Genomic DNA, 19,939 nt, shown 5'->3' with positions numbered 1-19,939 from the left:
CACAAAGTGAATGACCAATTTTATCTGGAAGATTGTTGGCCAGGGCATCAGGAGATTTGCTCTTGTTCTAAATGGGAGCAATCTGTAGATTTGTATAGAAATGTGAGGAAATACTAGAGGAAATTGGATAGCTATTTACTGAAAGAAATCAGTTGAGGGGTATGAAAGAGAATTATGTGATTTGGTCTTTTGGTTTTGGGACCTCATAGGTGAACCTCAACGGTCTTTTCCAGGACTGTGTATTCTTATATAAGAATAAGTACTACAGAATGGAGAGAGAGGGGGGGGAGAGGAAATTGTCACACAGGTATTGTTTTTGTCTCGTCAAAGTGATGAAAAAGAAAGAACACAATTACACACCTTGATTTGAGTGCAGATAAGAAATGTCTGCTTAAGTTTGATTTGTCTGACTTTTGATATTTGTGTCTTAACAGCACTACAAACAGCTGCAGCTTGAGTCTGTAGAGGATGACCAAGATCGAAATATATCTGTGACCGCACTCTCTGTTCAAATATTCACTGTTCCAACACTGGTAAGTAGAGCAAGTCTTCTGGAAACTTTTTGGAGGTTATTCAGGGGTTTGAGAGTTAACATATTATTCAGAACTCTGCAGCTCATGTCCTCTCCCGTACCAATCTCTGTGAAACGTTCACCCATCCTCGCCCAGCTCCACTGGCCTCAGAGGATCAAGCTTAAAATCCTTGTCCTCACTTTTAAAGCTCTCCATCGCCTTCCTCTATTCTACCTCTGTGACCTATTAATACCAAAGCAACCTGTACACTCCCTCCACGCAGCAGGCTTTGGCCTGCTTTCTTCCCTGCCCACTCCAGCATTGGTGGTCGAACCTTCAGCTTTTCCGGCCCTATCCTCTGGAACTTCATCCCGGGATTCCTCCCCCTCGCCACCGCCTTGCCTCCTTTAAGGCCCGTCTTAAGACTTTACTCTTTGATCGTGCTTTTGGCTACCCTCCCATGCCCTTAGCCCCCCATCCCTCTTGATTCCATCCCCCAACTCAGGTGCAAACCCTCAACTGTCCAGTGCCTTGGGATGTTCTTCTGACGTGAAACGTGCAATGTAACTGTAGGTCGAAGATCAATAGAAAGCTCATGGTCTGAGATCATGAGAGAAAATCCAGAAAGGAGAGCAAAGAGTTAGAGATGAGCTACATAGAATCTTCAGAGCCGGAACAGGCCAACTATTCTGTGCATACGCCACTTGAGCTCCCACCCATCCAAATTCCTTCCTCCCACACATAACCCTCTTTTCCCTTCTCCTACATCCTGTTGTAGTTTCAAATATTCCAACACCAAGTGGTTGATCAGATCCGTTCTCATATTCATAGGCTCGACATCTGATTGAAGAGCACGATGCGCTGAAAATCATTACTGAGACCATCATCGAGCTGTGGTCTGAGCACATGGAAAATGGCAAGCTTAATTTCCAGACTCAATCCCAGCATAAATACTTCCGAAATGAAGTCGTCTTGAATGACCTGAAGTACGTATGCCTCCACAATCCAGTCACCCTTCTTTGTGCTAGGCTGCCACATTCAATGCTTTTGGAACCAATTGCCTCGTTCACAGATTATCAGATTTATTAACAAACAAATGCTAGGAGTTTGATAGACTGATTGCATTTGATAGTTATAATAATAATAATCCTTGCATTTGATGTAGCGCTTTTCATGTCGGGAGGACGTCCCAAAGTGCTTCACAGAACACACTGTAAAGTGAATTGACTGTATATTTGTGGGCGAACGCGGCAGCCAATTGCGCACAGCAATATCCCACAAACAGTCGTAGATTGAAAATGACCAATTTTTATTATTGTTTTTGGTTTTGGAGGGATTATTATTAGGCTCTGTGTGGAGTAAGGAAACTTGCCCAAGGTTTCGCCCTGCCTGGAATGGAACTCATGTCTCTCGCTTGCAAAGCGAGTGCTCTAATCACTGAGCTACAGTTAGTTAGCTGCTCGGTGATGACTACATGTACGGTAGAGGACCTGATCTGTACCTGAATTGGGACCTGCCCCGTTGTGAATATGGAAATACAGTTAACACGGAACGCGGGTAAATTGGACAAAACGCCAGGGCCTGATTCATTTGTTTTCTCAGCTATTTTAAATATGTCGGTTAATTCAGACAAAATGTGGCACAGGTCACCACTGCGGCTACTCTTTGTCATTAGCAACTCCATTCAGGCACGAGCGGTTCTGGGATGGAGGTGGGAGGAGTCAAGTTGCGATTGACAGCAGACTCCAGCCATTCACGAGCGTCAAATCGCGATTGATTGACAAGCCTAGAGCTACTTGTTCATCGATAGAGTGCTCCAGGCTGTCAATAACCTCAGAGTCACCGTTAATTGGTCCCCTTCCCGTCCAAAGGTTGGCTGGGCAGGAAGAAGTTCGGTTAACCTTGGATACCACTTAAACCGGACAAAACGGCCACCCCCCTCCCCACCCACCACCATGTGTCTGGCTTCAACTGTAGTTTGAATTTATTCTAAGCAGCACATGGCACACATGGGTTCCTGGTCAACTCCTGGTCTTGTTAGCTAATCTCTGGTGTGTCGTTAAGGGACAGAGTGCTGCACACACTGCTTTCACAACTCTTGTGAAAGGATGTGAACTGAAGATTTCTTTTCTCTCCGAGATTGTGATGTTTCTCTCCCTTGTTTACAGGTATGTGTTGATCAGCAAGCCACCGTTGTGGACAGACAGAAGGAGAGACCGTTTCCTCGAAGGGTTTAATATTTTTTTGAGACTCTTAAAGTCCATTCAGGTAAATTGCAGTTAAATTCAAATAGGTTTCTTTTCAGCGTCACAACGTTTAAATTATTGAAGAATAATTGTCTAGATGTCCATCTGTCTACTAGAGCTACTACACAGTGCTGAACTGAGCTACAGATAAAGAACATCTCAGGATCAATCCTCATTCTGTGCTGAATTATCTAATCTTCCAAGGATGGCAGGAAAATGCTCCAAATCTTTCCTGATCCCGATTGTTATGCAATGATCCAAAATAAAATGAAATGCACATATGGCTATTTGTTGACTGCTCATCAAAGCCAAGCCAGGTTTTGTTCTTACCAATCTCCATGACATACATTCTCCAACAAGGGTCATTAAAAAGTGCAGGAGTAGGAACCTTAGCTGATTTTATTTCCCTTCCCTATTCAAGGGCATGCCACTCGTGTGTGTGTGTATAGCAAACCTGATAACTTGACACTCCAAAGGAAAAGTGTTCAGTTACAAGTTATCCAGAGTGACAAGTCTAAATACATCAATAAATTCCAGATTGGAATATTGACAGCATGATGACATAACAACAACAACAACAAGATTTCATTTATAGAGCGCCTTTCATGTCGGGAGGACATCCCAAGGTGCTGGACAGTTGGGTCGGGACCCGAGCCTTGGGGGGAAATGGTCAGGGGGAGGGAAGGGATAAGTGATAGTGACAAGTTAAGAAAGGGTTAAGTTATCAGGAGTTTACTGTATTCCAGATTGGAGTTTGGCTTGTATTATTTTGACTTTTTTTTGTAACTTAAACAATTCTGCTGAATTTGCCAGGGCATGGAACCAGTATGCAGACAGTTTGGACAACACGTTGAAATCGAGCCAGATTGGGAGCCAGCTTTCACTGTTCAGATGTTCCTCAAATTTATTCTGTTGATGATGCAGGAATGGTGTGCGTCTGATGTAAGTAATCACAATCTTCCACGCCCTCTTCCCCACAGAAAAATGCTGCACATGCTGCAGCTCACAGCTAAGTAAAGGAAGTCAAATCCCTATCTTTTTCTATCCTGTTAATTTTCCTCCTCCAATTTTATCCTCTCCCATTCACCTCTCTTAAAGGTTTTAATTATTTTCTTTACTTCCCTCCCCCTCCCTATTTCTCCATTTCTACAAGGGTGTGTTTCCACAGGTGCCAGTCACCCTCCGTTAACTCACTTAAGAGGCCATGATTCATATGTGTCTCCTTATAGCGAGTGTTGGAGGTTATTCCACAGTGACAGCTATCCCAGCCAGCTTGATACTGTCCTTGCCCAAAGTCCACACCTTCTCACTTTCATTGATCATGATTAGGAATCTTGCTTGCCTGAACACAGGGTATTATGATGGCCCCAACTGCTGCTGTTTACATGCATAAATAGCTCAAGCATTTCTTTTGGGATTTCTATATATATTCCCCCTTCAGCCCTCTGCTGAAGTTGTTAATCTGACCACGTAAAAGATACATGGTAGCATCCAGTCAACTCACTCCAATTTTCTCTGGAAGGTATAAACTGTTTAATATTAGTAGCTCCTTTCCTATCACTTATTTTTTCCCCTTGAAGTCAAAGACCCAATATTCCACCTAGTCCTATCCTGTAAGAATTTGTCTTAAAATTTAAGTTTTGAACAGAATGGTAGAAAATTCTTAAATTAAGTCTTAATTTTAATTTGGAAGCTTGTTTTCCCCAGTTTCTGAAAAGAACCAACTTCCAAAATAAAGAATATTTAAGAATTTTCCACAATCTTGCACAATCTTAAACGTTAAGCTAAATTGGTATTGCAGGCTAACAATAGGTAACTATGTACTCCCTCTGCAAAAACAGCAGCATTTCCTCATTTGTACTTCAGTTTATTTTCATTACGTACGTGAAAAACTGTTCTGGTTTTGATTCTAAGAATTCTGATTGAAAACAGGAGCAAGTTCTTCTTCGTGCCTACAAGGAATGCCATAGTGTTTTATCTCAGTGTTCTAATGAGCTTATTCATTGCAACACAAAGAAGCAGTCAGCCACGCTTAACTTGTGTGGCCACTCAGTCAGCTGCGTGGTGTCTCGAGAGCCCATCAGCATCCACCTTCCATTGTCGCGGCTTCTTGCAGGTAGGTTTCAGAACAGCCTCTACTTCAAAATGAACTTGTTTCAAATTCCAAGAAAGATAATGTGGTGATGGGAATGAATCAGCAGAATCACACAGGCTACAGAGCACACACTGGATTGGGCATTAAAATTAATAATAATTTGATCACTCAATCCACGACTGTTTGTGGGACACTGCTGTGCATAATTGGCTGCCACATATCACCCACAAGATGTACAGTCAATTCACTTTACAGTATATCCTGTAAAGCGCTTTAAGACTTCTCAAAGACGTGGTAAGGCGCTATATCAAACGCAAGGATTATTATTATTAAAATAAGAAAAGACTATTTGGCCTAGCGAGCCGACACCTTCCACGGCCACACAAAATCTAGCCCTATCCTTGCTTTGCCTCGCCACTCAAGAGTAATGGGAAGAGGTGTTGTCTAAATAATTCCTGAACCCCCAAAGAGATGTCGACCTAAAAACTCCAGAATGTCCATCAAACATCACACTTTCTATCCTGGCCTCTTTCCCCTGCCTGAACTAAAATGATTGTCCCTTGTATTTATTTGTTCATTTCCAATCTGCACCTGTCCCTACGTCGTCCCATATTGGTTCTTAATTAGATTCCTATCCAATTATTCTTTTTGGTATGGTTATTGACTGCTTGTGTTTGGATCCTGTTCTAACAATATGCTAAGCTCTCAACATTACTGTATTTCAGGTTTACATGCACATCTAAGCAGAAGCGGAGCAATTGACAAGTTAGAACAGTATGTGCCTTCAGTAAGTAAAGTGACATAAAACACTTTAGCTCTTTTCAGTAGTCTGAATTCCTCTTACATGCTTCTGCATTAAACTAACCCCATGTTAATGTGCTAATTGTTACAGTTGAAGTTCGAAGTAGAGAAATTGATGGAATATCCATTGCGTTGCTTAGTGCTGGTATCTCAGGTCTCGGCTGATATGTGGAGAAGAAATGGCTTTTCTTTAGTCAATCAGGTATTGTGAAAATAATTGCTTTATTTCCTTGAGAAAATGAAAGAAAACATTAAAATCTTTTGCCTCTTTTAATGGGAAATTCTAGTTGTCTGATTCTGGAATGAAAGGACGTGGGTTTACATTAAATCACATCAAATGCAACGAGTATTACCCAATAGACTAAATTCTGGATCTCAGCTGTGCTATGATTGGTAAGTACCCTACAAGGGAGGGAGACTAAGTGTAAAGCATTGCATTACTGTAAATTTACGTTGAACAATTGGTGTCATGGTGACCCTTGTTGGTGTCTTGTGGTACACTTCTGACTTTTGCTATCGACTAATTGGCTTCTACTCGTACCTTGTGGGCACAAAAGGTTTCCTAAAGTCAGTGGCATCGCAAGAAACCACTGGAAATGCTGGTGAGATGGCTTGCCAATGAGCTGCTGGCTTTCAGTGTGCTCTATACCTGCACAGCAAGGTCTAGTGATGTCAGCAACAACTGGACTAGAATTTAATTGGATCTAGAATTGATGGCCAGCAGCTATTTTCATAACACAACCCATTATGACAAGGGGTCAGACTTTTTTTTGTGTGCGCGCAAAGCACTGAGTTTTAATAGGAGTGGTTTGTGACAAGCTTATGCTTAGTCTCTCTGAGCCACATGCTGCAGTGGTGCAAAAATACAGATCCTAGGTCCCCTAACCTTGGCTCTTGACAACCTAAACTATGGGATTAGATAAGCAGGGTGCAATCCTTCCCAGGCAACACTCTCCCCAGAGGAACATATCCTGCTTATCTATGTGGAACTCTCAGTGGTTTGGGTAATCTTGGATGGTATTCTGCTTGTTTCAGACTAAGAATACCCAGACCTTTGCAGCTTATTGTTAGTCATTTGGGGGTTGTTTTAAGTACTAGTGTGTCCAAACTAGATCCAGAACAGGATGATGACTGAGGCACGCCAAATAGCAGGATGTGTCTTAAAGCTAAAAGGTAAAATACAGTAATATTTATCCTTACATTTGATACTTCATGCTTTTCATATCGGGAGGTCGACTCAGCGCATGGGATTTGCTGTAGTGTAGTGATTGTGAGTTTGTAGAGGACCAGGGTAAATGTGTGATAAGTAATGTAAAATTGGAAGTAGTAAAGAAGAATTTAAGGAAATTTTTGAAAGAAGAAACATTTTTAAAAATTGAAAAAAGTTATTAATAATCCTTGCATTTGATATAGCGGTTTATAACATCTTTGAGACGTCTCAAGGCGCTTCACAGAATATATTGTAAAGTGAATTTACTGTATTTGACTGAAACGCAGTAGTCAGTTGAGCACAACAATGTCCAAGTATAAGGCTAATATACTAAGTGGAGTCCTGTAGCTCAGTGGTTAGAGCACTCGCTTTGCAAGCGAGAGACCTGAGTTCAATTCCAGGCAGGTCAGGGCGAAACCTTGGGCAAGTTTCCTTACTCCACACAGAGCCTAATAATAATCCCTCCAAAACCAAAAACAATAATAAATTGGTCATTTTCAATCTATGACTGTTTGTGGGACATTGCTGTGCGCAATTGGCTGCCGCGTTCGCCCACAAATATACAGTCAATTCACTTTACAGTGTGTTCTGTGAAGCGCTATGGGACATCCTCCTGACGTGAAAAGCGCTATATCAAATGCAAGGATTATTATTTTAAGCAAGTAATTCTTCCACCATTCAGGAAGGCTTGCTTTTTCAATTCAGTTCTTTATAGGCTGATGTAAGGAACCTCGCATTGATTCTGAAGCTAATGGGAGTTCATTAGCATGTTGTAATTGTGACCGAGGCACCTAATTTTCCTTTGTTATTACAATGACCACTACGACTAAGATGAGGTAGTATCGTTGATTTTACTTTTTTTTATTAAGGTGTTTTGCTACCGAAGTGCCAAATGGAGGGAAGAAATGTTTGATAAAGACATTGTCATGCTACAGGTATGAACTGGCAAGTTTAAAGCATAACTTTGAAATATTTATGCAGTAACACACAAATGTATATTATAGTATTCGGCCAAGCCTACTGAACACAAATATTCAAGCCATTTCAGGGCTACATTAATAGGTTTCACTTTGAGGGTATTCTGCATTATCCTCAGGCTCTGTGAGTTTGTGTTCAATTGCTCACTGAGCCACGAAGTGCAGTGGACATAACGATTTTTTGCTACAAAAAAATCAATTATTTGGCCAACCCACAAGAAGCAGGTCTTGAGACAAATGACCTCCAATGGCATTGGAGGCTTGTTTGGAAAAGAATGTGACCTGCTGTGTTGTCCTGGCTGCTGAAGGAAAGATACCTTGATGAGGAGCAATTACTGAATTAATTTTAGAAATGGGGAGGGCAGAGAGACAGAATAGGGGTGAGGGGAGAGGGAAAGAGTGGATAAGGGAGGATGGGGAGGGACAAAGTGGGGAAGAGTGGAGAGGAGGTCAGTGGGGAATGGAGAAGAGGGGGTTCAGAGTGGGTAAGGGGGAGGCTTATCCTCAATGGGCCAGTCCCAATTAGTGAGAACAATCGTCTTTACTGTACAGGATTATGGATCTGTGCCATAGGAATCAAAACTGTTTCCTTTTCCAGATTGGTGCCTCTTTGATGGATCCAAACCATTTCCTAATGTTGGTACTGAATAAGTTTGAACTGTTTGAAGACTTTACTAAGCACTCGATTCCCAAAAGCAAGGTAAGTGTCCAATTGCCACAGCTCTCACAGGCGGTTTCATCGACCCATTTGATTCTTCCCCAAAGTCAGTAGCGACACTGTGCTGTCAGCACTGAGAGGAGAGGGGTCCATTGATCAGGGAATTGATATGTTAGGCCATTGAGACCAAAATGGGTAACTCTGTAAATAGCTTTTAAATTCTTTGTGGGACATGGCTGTGCACAACTTGGCTGCTACATTCGCCAACAAAACACACAGTTGCAACACTTTACAGTAAAAATCCTGTGAAGCACCTTGAGACATCTCAACGGTGTGATAAGATGCTATATCAAATGCAAGGATTATTATTACACTGACATGTAATATCTGATCAAATGGGACCAAGCTCTCTCCCTGTCTACCCACCCCTCAACATTTACTACTGTGGTCTAAAACTTCAATTCAAGTGTTATCAGCAGTTAGAGAGATTGAATTGTTCTTCCTAACTCCTCCTGAGGGTGGTCACCCAATGCTGGAGCTTATTTCCACAGGTGGCGGAGGTAACTCTTATACCTCATTCAAGTGGCTGTTCATGTTTGATCTTGTTAGTCGATTATTTGACCATGTTAGTAGTGAAAAGGGAAAACTCCCGACTCTTCATCCAGGTCCTGCCATGGGATTTTTAAATATCCACCTGGATCATCAGGCCTGGTTGGACCTTGGTTCAACATCATAGCTGAACAAAAAGCATTGACACTAAAATTATAGGAAGATAGAAATGAGAAGGACCAAAGAAACCACTTTAGTCCTCCTGGGAGATCAAGTTTTAAGTACAATTGTGCATACGATTCTCATGGAGCACGAGTTAAAGAATTAGATGTTGTCAGTACTAAGTTATCCTTTTTTTAAGGCAATATTACCACACAATGATAAATTACTTGTTAAAATACATAATCAATCCACTTTACAATATATCCTGTGAAACTCTTTGAGATGTCTCAACGACATGATAAGGCGCTATATCAAATGCGAGGATTATTATTAATAGATTGTAGGAAAAGATTACAATGAAGAAAATTGAAGAACCGATTTGACTATTGTGTAATCCGCTGGACAAGGTTCCTACCAATGATGTAATTTTGTTTTGCAGGATGAGATTAAACAGAACGTAAGCCTATTGGAAGAATTTTTGCACCTTATTATTATGGTGGTTGGTAAGACTCCTTTTATTCATGCAAGCTAAACTACATTTACAGTGTAGGAAATAAACATTAAATCATCAATTCTTGTAGCTATTGGGCAATGGGAAAAATACAAAGTTAAATTGAAATTAAAAGTTGATGTGGACAAGTATTTGGTTATGCGATAGGTATCGCACTATAGCCAAACCTCTGAGCCACTTCACAGGCACCACTACCCATTCACTGGCTTTGGGTGATCATTGTTGGTGAGCATCATACAGAGATCAGTACAGTTGAGTGTTATCGCTGGTGGGACTGGGAGCAGCAAGTCATCTATAATGCTCCATCACTCTAGCAGGTACATTGATGAGGTACATCTGCCTTTAGAGTCACTACTGTGTTTAGAATAACTGCAAATGTTTTTTTAATAAAAAAAATACAATTTACAAACCTTTTGTATCTTATGCACTGAGGACCAGAAATATGATTCTAAGTGTTCATTAAATTAGCGACGTAAAGAGCCAGGAAGTATCAGGGTTGTCATTCACCGAGTTGCTTATTCAGTTTGATGATGTGTGAGTTGCAATCTACCTGCAATACCCTACCTTAAATAAAAACATGATAATCAGAGTTTTTATAAGTCTGTTTTCACATAAATCCCAACATGGATTTCCGTTTGTTGGGAAGACATTTTCAACGGATTTAAGTCAAATCTAAAGTGGTGATGTGTAAGCAATGGAGTGGAGTGTGAATGATGGTCTCCCGTAACTCTGCAACTAATTAGATTGGAGTCTAATTTACAGCTTGAATTGGACAATGTGCAATGTATGCAATACAGAGGAAATTATAGATGCCCATAAAGAACCAATCAGAAAGGCTGCAAAGGATTCTCTGTCTTTTTGTTAGGTGTTGGGGAAATGTAATTCCTTTTTTGCGTATGGTTTGCACTTCCTACAAATTAGAGCCCAGTAGTTATGCCGTGGATTTCTATTTGTTTCTCTCCAGGGGAGAGGCATGTTCCCGGAATAGGCCGTGTGACAAAAGAAGAGGTCACAATGAGGGAAGTGATCCATCTGCTCAGTATTGAATCAATGGCTCACAGTAGCCTGGTCAAAGCTTTGCCTGAGAACGTGAGTATTCCCAGTGCAGCTTGTTCAGCAAGACACAAATGTACACTCTGTGACTCCTGAGGCGCATGTCAGGCGCTACGAGGAATGTAACTGAGATCAGAAACGGTCTTGCTCCACATTGTTAACTTGGCCCTTGGGGCATGGTGATAGCACTGCCACAAAATGTAAAACTGACCACTGAAAAATTACAGGGTGTACATTCCAGGAATTATGCAATTGTGATGCCGCGTAATTTTATGCATAATACGTTTAACTACGCGTAATATTGCACAATATGGCGGAATCTCCTCATTCCTCCCTCTCCGCCTGTCTTCCCTGTCGCTCTCCGCGCTGCCTCGTAGCACCCCCTTTGCATCTTTGCATCTGGAGGCAGGACAGAGAGCTGTGGAAAGGGAGATAGAGCGGGAGGTGCACCTTGTAAATAAATGCAACATTGTTCTATATAAATAAATATGCTATATGAAAAACAAATGAAAAATTAAAACTGGAATCCATATCTTTCTAAAGAGTTCACTTTATTATCTGTATTGAAATTGTAAAAAAAAAGTGTGATTTTGCAACATTTTCATTGTTTTGCTTGCATCATTTTTATTTTTTCTGTGCATGTGTAGATGGCACACATGCATGAATGGACACCTGTGATTAAGCCGCTGGATGTCTCTAAACTTTTGTATTTAAAGTTACATCCAACTTTAGTTTCAGTCTTAGTTGGTGTAACCACTACCTAATGAGGAACTGTCCATTTAGGGCTTAAGGTTCTGACTGTAACTACAAGCAGTCTTGCAGACCATGAACACTCAGGTCAGCTGACTCAGCGATTAAAAAACATTTTTTTAATACCCTACAATTTTTCAATAAAATTTACCGGAAGATAACTCTGAAGTGAAATAAAACATTTGGATGACTGAATTTACTGTCCCGTGGTGGCCCAATTCTGATGGTAACCAAAGTCGTCTTGATCATTGACCCTTTAGAGGGATTGTTGTCCTGGTCAGTTAAACATCTTTTAAGTTCTTGCTAGAACATCACAAACACATTTTCATAAGTTAAGTAAAGTTAACTAATGAATTAGGTAAAATGACTAAGAAACCTATTCCAGTCTTCAGCTGTTTTGTTTTAAAAATCTGCTAATGGTGTATTTACTTATTTGTTCTTTTATTTTGATAGGAAAACCTTATGTTTTTGTTTTGCAGGAGAGTAATGAAACCGGTCTGGAAAAGGTTATCCACGAAGTGGCCACGTTCAAGTCAGTTAAGTTTTACACAGCTTTATGAATCATTGCAATTTACTTTTCATGCATATTCTAAAGTTCTGTCTTTTAGAAACTGACAAAGATTCTGAATGATATGTTGGAGCCTCGTGGATATGATTCATTACTGAATTGTATCTCCCTTTTTTTGCTTCCTTTTATTCTAAGACAGAGATAGAATTTATTTTGAAGATGAACACATTTAGTTCTTCAGACTCTGTTATCATTCAATAAATTATAAACTGGAAGGGAGCTTTTCTGAAATGTAGGTGACTTTATTGTGGAGCTATGTAGTATACAGGGCAGGAATAGGTTACTAACAATTCTTTTGTCTTTTCCTAGAAAGCCAGGGTTGTCTGGCCACGGTGTGTATGAGTTGAAGCCAGAATGTCTGAAGGAGTTTAACCTGTACTTCTATCATTATGACAAATCACAGCAGACCAAGGTAAATCCTGTCCCTCCTTAACAGTAAATGTTGATTGAATCAGAACAAATGCTCATATAATTTCCATCCTGCTATGAAAAGCATATTACCAGAACCAGATACTTGGTAGGACAAGGCTGCTCAGTACATATCATTGGGGAGAAAACGAAAGGAATGTGGAATAATTGTTTTGATAGGTAATGATCAACTGAAAACACCCAATCTTGTCAGAATGAATTTCATCAATGACCAAAGTGTCATTTCGAATGCAGTGTAAACAGGCACATGAAATGGTATTCATTTTGCAATTTTTGTTAATGTGTTTTAATATCCAGCGTACAACTCACATTAATCACAGCCATCAGCAGCCAACTAATAGCTCAAACAATAAATTTAAATATCCATTATTTACACAAATAGCTGTAAAGGTTGTAATTGTAATATCAAAGTCTCTTTAATTCTTAAAGGCTGAAGATGAACAGAAGAAAAGGAAAAAACAAGCCAACAGCAATGAAGGTAATTCAAGTGTTGATGGTTTAAACTTTTGCAATTTCAAAACGCGATGGTGTTGTGAGTCGAATGTCTTGACACAACAGGCGGAAACCATTGCCATGCTTGAGATTATCCATAGCTGACTGAGAGTTTCATGCATGTGTGCCATCTACACATGGACATTTCCCCAGTGTCTGGAATAGAATGCGTGCTTTCTCCCTGGAAGGATGTTCTGTAATCTGTGGGCAATATCAGTTCCTTGCCTTTGTGACTGATATTCACTGTCAAGACAATTTGATATTGTGATTCTCTTGATGGCACAGCATATTTATCCATGCGAATTTTAGGCTTACATACCTGGAAGGTATGATCTTTTATTCACTCTGTGCTAAGTTGACCGATTTCAGCAGTGTTCCTATGAGCACTACAATAGATATCAGCTGGGGCTGCCGCTCCTGAGGTTCCTTCTCCTGAGATTGCTGAGTTGTGATCCACTGCTAGAAGTGTGGTTTAAACTTCCCAACTCTTCTCTCAACAAGCTGCAAATTATTCAGAATTCTGCAGCTTCTATCCTATCCCATACCCAGCTCCAGGAGCCAATCACCCCATCCTTACCCTGCTTCATTGGCTCCCCATCCATCAGAGGATCGAGTTTAAGATCCTCATCCTTTACAGTCTTGTTCCTCCCTGCCTCTGTGAACTATTAAAACCATACCAATCTTTCCGCTCCCTCTGCTTGGCAGGCACTGGCCTGCTCCATGGCTCCTGCTCTGCCCAGCCCACCATCGCCAGTCGGGATTGTTCTGTGTGGACCTCAGGTTAAGGTGGTTTTATACTGGACAGCAAGCACAGTAACACGAGCCTAATTCATGCGCGCCATGTGATTGACATTGCGTCCCACCTCCTATTATAGCACACGTGACCAGTTTTACAGGGTTGTGTGGTGTTTCTTTGAGCCCTGACAATGAACTGACTGTTTGTAATGTGTCTTGCAGCTCTTCCACCTCCTGTCCCTCCTCAGTTCGTACCGGCGTTTGCAAAGATTACGAGCATTCTGAACTGTGACGTCTTTATGCTAATCCTCAGAACAGTTTGCCAGCAGGCTGTGAGTTCCAAAGGACAGTTGTGGAGCGAAGCAATGATACAGAAGGTACGAATGTGCCTGAATTGAAGCAACATGTTCAAATGGACATGAAGCTTCAAAATGGGCCTGTTGCAATTTCAGATTGAGAAACGTTAAGAATGGAGACGTGGGCATTGACGTTAGCAATTTCCTCTTATCTTATCTTTAGTTAGCAATGTGATAAGGAAATGATCCATATTACTAACAGCACGCAGCCATGTGTCTTATTACAGGCCCTCCATCTTATCTGCATGGCTTTACAAGAGGAACACAGACAGCTCAAGGAGGCAGCTGCAGAAGAAGAAGTATCTTTTGATGCTTATCTCAAAGCAACAAGTAAATACTGAGACATCTTTATACATTGAAATTCATCTGTATTTGGCATTGTTTTACAGTACCATTTTAGCTGTTTGGTAACTAAAGATAAGTGTTCACTTTATTTCCTGGATAGGTTAGTATTTTGGGGGTTAGCACAGGGAGTGTGATTCACCCCTGGATATCCAATTAAATATTACAACTGGCTTTGTCTACACCAAATCCCATTTCATCCTAAAGTCAACTCACTCTCACACTGGCATTTTCCACTAAGTGAGCCCCAGGGATTCTTGGGTCGTGTCACTAACTGAAATTCCAGAGAGTTGGTTTAGAATGCCTTGTGATCAGATGTTTGAAGATAGAATCCCATTGGGGCCACTTAGCCCATTATCCCATCCCAGACAATAAAGTTATTCCCGTGTTTAAATATAGCCTGAGAGCAGGTTAGTGGGTTCCTCCTGGGGCTGAACTACCTCCAAAGAGATGTGCCTTGCAAGGATACTCAGATCTGCAGATCGAAAGCATGTGTAAAGTTACGTCCTGAAGCTGAAGCCTGAATCCCAGGCAAGTGCTGTGCTGCAACACAAATATGGTTAACAATTTAGTTGCCAAAAGAGAAAATAAATTGTTGAGTCCGTAATGCAGCTATGTATTTACCGACTTTATTGATGATCCTCAGAGATTGGAGGGAGAAACCTAGCAATCCCATTTTTTTTAATTGTTTCTTTTTACTGTTTGTTACCGTTTCTATCGTTGCCAGTGGCGTAGTGAAGGAAACTGTGTCTGGATATGTTTGTATTTGTCCAGTTACTTTTGTGTTTTTAAGATTTTTTTGTTATTTCTTTTCAAGGAATAGGAAGTTCTGCAGTGAATGCTCAGAGTGTCCTGTCACTTGTAGAGCACCTGAAACGCGTACCTCAGTTAAATGCCCATAAGGACATGATTCTCTGGACTTTACAGGTAGGTAATAAAAATAACAAAGGGCTTCCTATAAGTTGTCCTACTGTGGTGCTTGTAATATAGTTCAGTAACTACAATATTGTAGTATTAGATTTCTGAACGGGAGATCCAAGCTCAGCCCTCAGACTTGACTGCCACTTCCATTTCTGTTTCTCACTGGAGGTAAGTTTTCAAGGCTTTCGTTTTGATGAGCCAGGTGTCTGACATACGTGGAAACCCATCGTCATGCTTTAGATCAAACCAGACAGCGTTCCACATATGCTTGATAGCTATGCATGAACATTTCCATATGTCTCAAATGGAATGTGCACAGTCTGCCTAGAGGGATGCTTACCAAATTCCGGAGAGTATTAGGTACATGGTGCAAGAACCAAAGCTTGTGCCCCCATAGTATGTTGAGGTTCTTTTGGAGTTTAACCAGCTAACAATGCATAGCTTGACATTAATGACACCAATTGTCCCTTTTTCTTCCCAAATTAAGAGTAGACTTTCAGGTGTCTTGTACCTCTGAAGTGGTGAACAGGATTTTCATGAAAATCTTAAATAGAGGCAAGGCCTCTGACTGATATTATATCTGTGCATATATTTACAGATGTTTGATGCTGTAAAAAAATTGAGGGAAAAATCGAGTCCATTTTCAGCAGCAAGAGCAGAGATTCAAAGGACGGATGAGGTAGGCTCATTTATCATGGTTTTCTTCTTATCACCCATCTTCAGAATGACATAGGTGGATGATGATACTATGTTAATGTTATGTGGCAGCTTACTGAATCTTGTTTGTGCTTTAGGCTGTACAAGACAAGGATAAAGCTGAGCGCAAACGGAAAGCAGAAGCAGCCAAACTACATCGACAGAAGATTATGGCGCAGATGTCTGCAATGCAGAAGAATTTCATCGAATCAAATAAGCACCTCTATGAGAAGGCAACAGAAGTGCTTGGACATGGCGCAGGTGCAACTGAGGAGGACAGGTAAGCAGCTGGTGGTTGTAATAAGGTCAAGAGGAAAAGATTACGTTTTACAGCCTTCTGTGGGAGTCTGTCATTAGTCTCAAGGCTATAATGTCAAATCTTGGCATTCTGGTGGAAGTTGGGTGGTGGGTTATATAGTTTCTCTTCCAAGCTTTAATGTGAAACATGATGATGAGAATTACAAAGGCCAGAGTTACAACTTTACCTAAATGTCTGTAATCTGGATCTTTTAAAATTCAGTGCATTTACTTCCCTCACAGTTCAACAACCGCTGTAGAAGATTCTGGTGTAGCTCTGGGGCCAAAACAGGGTGCAGTTGCTGCCGAGAAAATCATATTGACCTGCATCCTGTGCCAGGAAGAACAAGAGGTGCGAGTGGATGGAATGGCCATGGTGCTCACGGCTTGTGTTCAGAGGTCCACAGCCCTGACACAGAATACATGTCAAGTTGTGAGGAATACAGGAGGTAAATTGACCTATTAAGAATTTTGCAATCAAAATGTCTAGGTTTTTTTTCACATTTCACATTGTATTTCACTTTCATCCTTCCTTTCTACTTTCCTGAAGACATTTTGACTGATTTTTCCCTTCTGCTGAGATCCGGTTGCATGGGTGCCCTCTGATACATTATTCTTTATGTATAAACCTTGACCATGAATATCTAGCTATTCCTCCAGGTTGTGGTGGGGTGCGGAGTGTGTCATCACAGCTAACCTTTCTTCACCCAGAGTTCACTTACATGCACCTTCCAGCAGGAGTCTCTTTGGAGCGAGAATTATAGCTAATTTATGAATGAAATACTGTAATGCTTCAAATGCACTCCAATTTGCTCATATATTAACGTATGTTATATCATCATTAATAAAGTTAGTGTCTCTCCTACGCTGACTGTCTTAATTTGTTCACCCTCTTTATTGAAGAGCACTTCCATTTTTTTCATTATTCAGATAAAAGGAACAGAAAAAAGTGTCTAGTATAATGAGTAATTTCAATCTTGAGTTAATTTCCTTTATCTCCTTTTCATTGTAGAGAACTGTGACCCTTTATTTATGCACCCTGACCTGGGTTGTGGCACTCACGCAGGAAGCTGTGGTCATGTGATGCATGCCTCCTGCTGGCAGAAGTAAGTTGGCATGCTTGGTTTGTGACACTTATTTAATTTTTTTTCTGGCTAGTAAATAAAACACTTCATTAGGCAGCAGTTTGGTCCCATGGTGTGGTAGAATACTCGTTTACATACATAATATTTATAATCTAATCTACATTGGGCAGAATGACAACCTTCTTCAAACAAAGTTAAATCTTAGGCAGATTTCCTTACTCCCTCTGTTTACCTAGTAGTAAGTAGGAATCCGGTTGTTTGTTAATTGGCGGATCTCTTTCCATATTCCCTTTAAAAAATATATAAATAATAATTTGGTCACTCAGTCAACCACTGTATGTTCAAGTGGCTGCTGCGTTTCGCCCACAAAATATACAGCCATACATTTTACAGCATATTCTGTGAAGCGCTTTGAGACGTCTTGAAGACATGAGAAGGCACTATATCAAATGCCAGGATTATTATTATCTTCCACCTACCATCACTCTACTCTTTACGACTCTCATTTAGTCTGGAAGTGCAGGGAATTTTAAAAATCTTATTGGTGAGCTGAATGTGCCTGTGTTTTATTGGTTGTGGAAACAGTGCCTGTTATTTCATTCCTTGCTGATATGACTATGATGTGGTGGCGTAGAGAAGCTAATGACCAAAGAATGGAGGTGGAAACCCCTTGAAAAGATGGATAATGTCTCTTCCCTCAAAACAGGAAGTTTCTTTCACTTGAAATTGGGATGGTTTGTGCTTCAGACACTGGCTCACTGCAACTGCAATGGCTGTACCGAGAATGCCAACTGTTAGTCTTCACTTCCCTTCCAAAAACGGTTTTAAGCTTTAATGTTTTTCTTTGTGGTAATTGAAGCCACTCTGAAACATCATCAAATGTTCCCACTTTCTGTTGTGTCTGCAGGTATTTTGAAGCGGTGCAGAATTCAACACGCCACAGGCTTCATGCTGACCTGTCATTTCATTTGGACAACGTAGAGTATTTATGTCCACTATGCAAGTCACTGTGCAACGCTGTGATCCCTGTGCTTCCACTTCAAGCGCACAGTCTAAACAGGTATGCACAAGTATCTGCTCACTACATGAATAAGAAAAAGCATTGCACGTATTTTGTACGCTTGTTTGTTCACTTTCCCTTCGCACCAAAAACATGCTTCTTCCATGTTCAGCTGTGATCATTGAGGCGGACGAGAAATCCATGAGCTGACTCAACCTCAATGGAAATGGCTATGGAATCCATATTAGTGCGCGTCATGAAGTGTTCACTTTTGATACTGTTTGTTTTAATATATTTGGTAAGAGCATAGGTTATCAGTACAAAGCACCTTTAAGTTTTACTGTACTTGACTGTCTGAAACTCTTACCTATTGTGGCTTAGCTCCCAAAGTTGAGGATATGTCTATGGCTCGTAATGTTAATAAAGAACCAGACTAGCTGGTCAATCATCAGCAGTGTTTGGGATTGCTATGAATCCTACCACATTGTCACCTATTTTTTGGAGAACTATTTACAATGCACTAGATTCATCACTGTGCTTGTTCCTCGTAAACAAGGCTTGTAAGGCACGCCACACTAATTCATGCCAAATACAGATTCACCTGTCTTCTAACAATTTAATATCTCCCTCTTTGTGACATCGCCCTTAGACATGTATGCAGATGACACCCATATCAACCTGTCCACTCCCTCTGCTCAGCAGACTCCGGCCTGCTCCATGTCTCCCACCTGTCCACCCCACTATTGGCAGTCGGGCCTTCAGCTTTTCCGCCCCCACCCTTTCGAACTCCATCCCACAGTCCCTTCGCCTTGCTCCCAACCTTGCCTCCTTCAAGGCATGTCTCAAGATTCTCTTTGACCGCATTTTCAGTCACCCTCCTACCCCTGCCCTCTACCCCTCCTGATCCCAACCTCCAGCTCAGGTCCAAATTTCTGACTGTCCAGCACCTTGGGATGTCCTCCCGACGTGAAAAGTGCTATACAAGTTTAATTTGTTGTTGTGGAGGACAATTGATGCAAAAAAAGTTACTTGAACCATAGATTCAGTTGTGGATCTTAACTATTTGTTTTAAATGCCTTGTTCTGAATAGATAATTGAATATCAGTTTTGCTTCTATATAAAACTGGATTTTTAAAAATTTAACTCCTGTCCATTCTGTTTTTTTAACAGCAAAGATGTAGAAACTGTTGAGCAGCTGCTCACCTTACCAAAATGGCTAGAAAATGTATTAGCAAGAATAACGGGATTAAATATTTCACACACACAAGGTAGGTTAATGAAGGTGGAATTGTGCTTTTCATGGAAACCTTGCTTTTTAGGGAAATGAGATTGCAGACCATACAATTTAATTGATTGCAAAATAATGTTATGTGATCGAGAAGAAAAGCATTTTTCCATTTTCCCTTGGATAGTTTTGGTCCCCACTTCCATTCCTTCCCCCCGCAACAAGCACTCTGCATTGTCAGGCACTAAAGTTGACTGAGGCATTGATTT

At 40.8% G+C, this 19,939-nt stretch overlaps 1 protein-coding gene across 2 annotated transcripts in view; it reads left to right on the top strand.

The window, feature by feature from the left end:
- ubr1 (ubiquitin protein ligase E3 component n-recognin 1) overlaps positions 1-19,939 on the top strand; it is a 54,234-nt gene that overhangs the window by 21,764 nt on the left and 12,531 nt on the right. Inside the window, exons 11-33 of one of the 2 annotated variants that reach the window (XM_007893230.2) lie at positions 435-533; positions 1,344-1,498; positions 2,681-2,780; positions 3,572-3,700; positions 4,691-4,874; positions 5,579-5,640; positions 5,746-5,856; positions 7,734-7,799; positions 8,440-8,541; positions 9,650-9,713; positions 10,686-10,810; positions 12,004-12,056; positions 12,402-12,504; positions 12,951-12,999; positions 13,971-14,125; positions 14,332-14,434; positions 15,264-15,373; positions 15,966-16,046; positions 16,162-16,343; positions 16,604-16,809; positions 17,373-17,466; positions 18,353-18,505; positions 19,616-19,713. In XM_007893230.2, the coding sequence (XP_007891421.1) occupies positions 435-533; positions 1,344-1,498; positions 2,681-2,780; positions 3,572-3,700; positions 4,691-4,874; positions 5,579-5,640; positions 5,746-5,856; positions 7,734-7,799; positions 8,440-8,541; positions 9,650-9,713; positions 10,686-10,810; positions 12,004-12,056; positions 12,402-12,504; positions 12,951-12,999; positions 13,971-14,125; positions 14,332-14,434; positions 15,264-15,373; positions 15,966-16,046; positions 16,162-16,343; positions 16,604-16,809; positions 17,373-17,466; positions 18,353-18,505; positions 19,616-19,713 (2,584 nt within the window). Of the gene's footprint in view, positions 1-434; positions 534-1,343; positions 1,499-2,680; positions 2,781-3,571; positions 3,701-4,690; positions 4,875-5,578; positions 5,641-5,745; positions 5,857-7,733; positions 7,800-8,439; positions 8,542-9,649; positions 9,714-10,685; positions 10,811-12,003; positions 12,057-12,401; positions 12,505-12,950; positions 13,000-13,970; positions 14,126-14,313; positions 14,435-15,263; positions 15,374-15,965; positions 16,047-16,161; positions 16,344-16,603; positions 16,810-17,372; positions 17,467-18,352; positions 18,506-19,615; positions 19,714-19,939 lie in introns of both variants that reach the window. The other variant, XM_007893229.2, reaches the window with a different exon arrangement.

Source organism: Callorhinchus milii, unplaced genomic scaffold (assembly GCF_018977255.1).
Source record: "Callorhinchus milii isolate IMCB2004 unplaced genomic scaffold, IMCB_Cmil_1.0 Scaffold9, whole genome shotgun sequence".
Taxonomy (NCBI): Eukaryota; Metazoa; Chordata; class Chondrichthyes; order Chimaeriformes; family Callorhinchidae; genus Callorhinchus; species Callorhinchus milii.
Note: the sequence above shows the minus strand (reverse complement) of the source record. Positions and strands in the feature narration are given on the sequence as shown.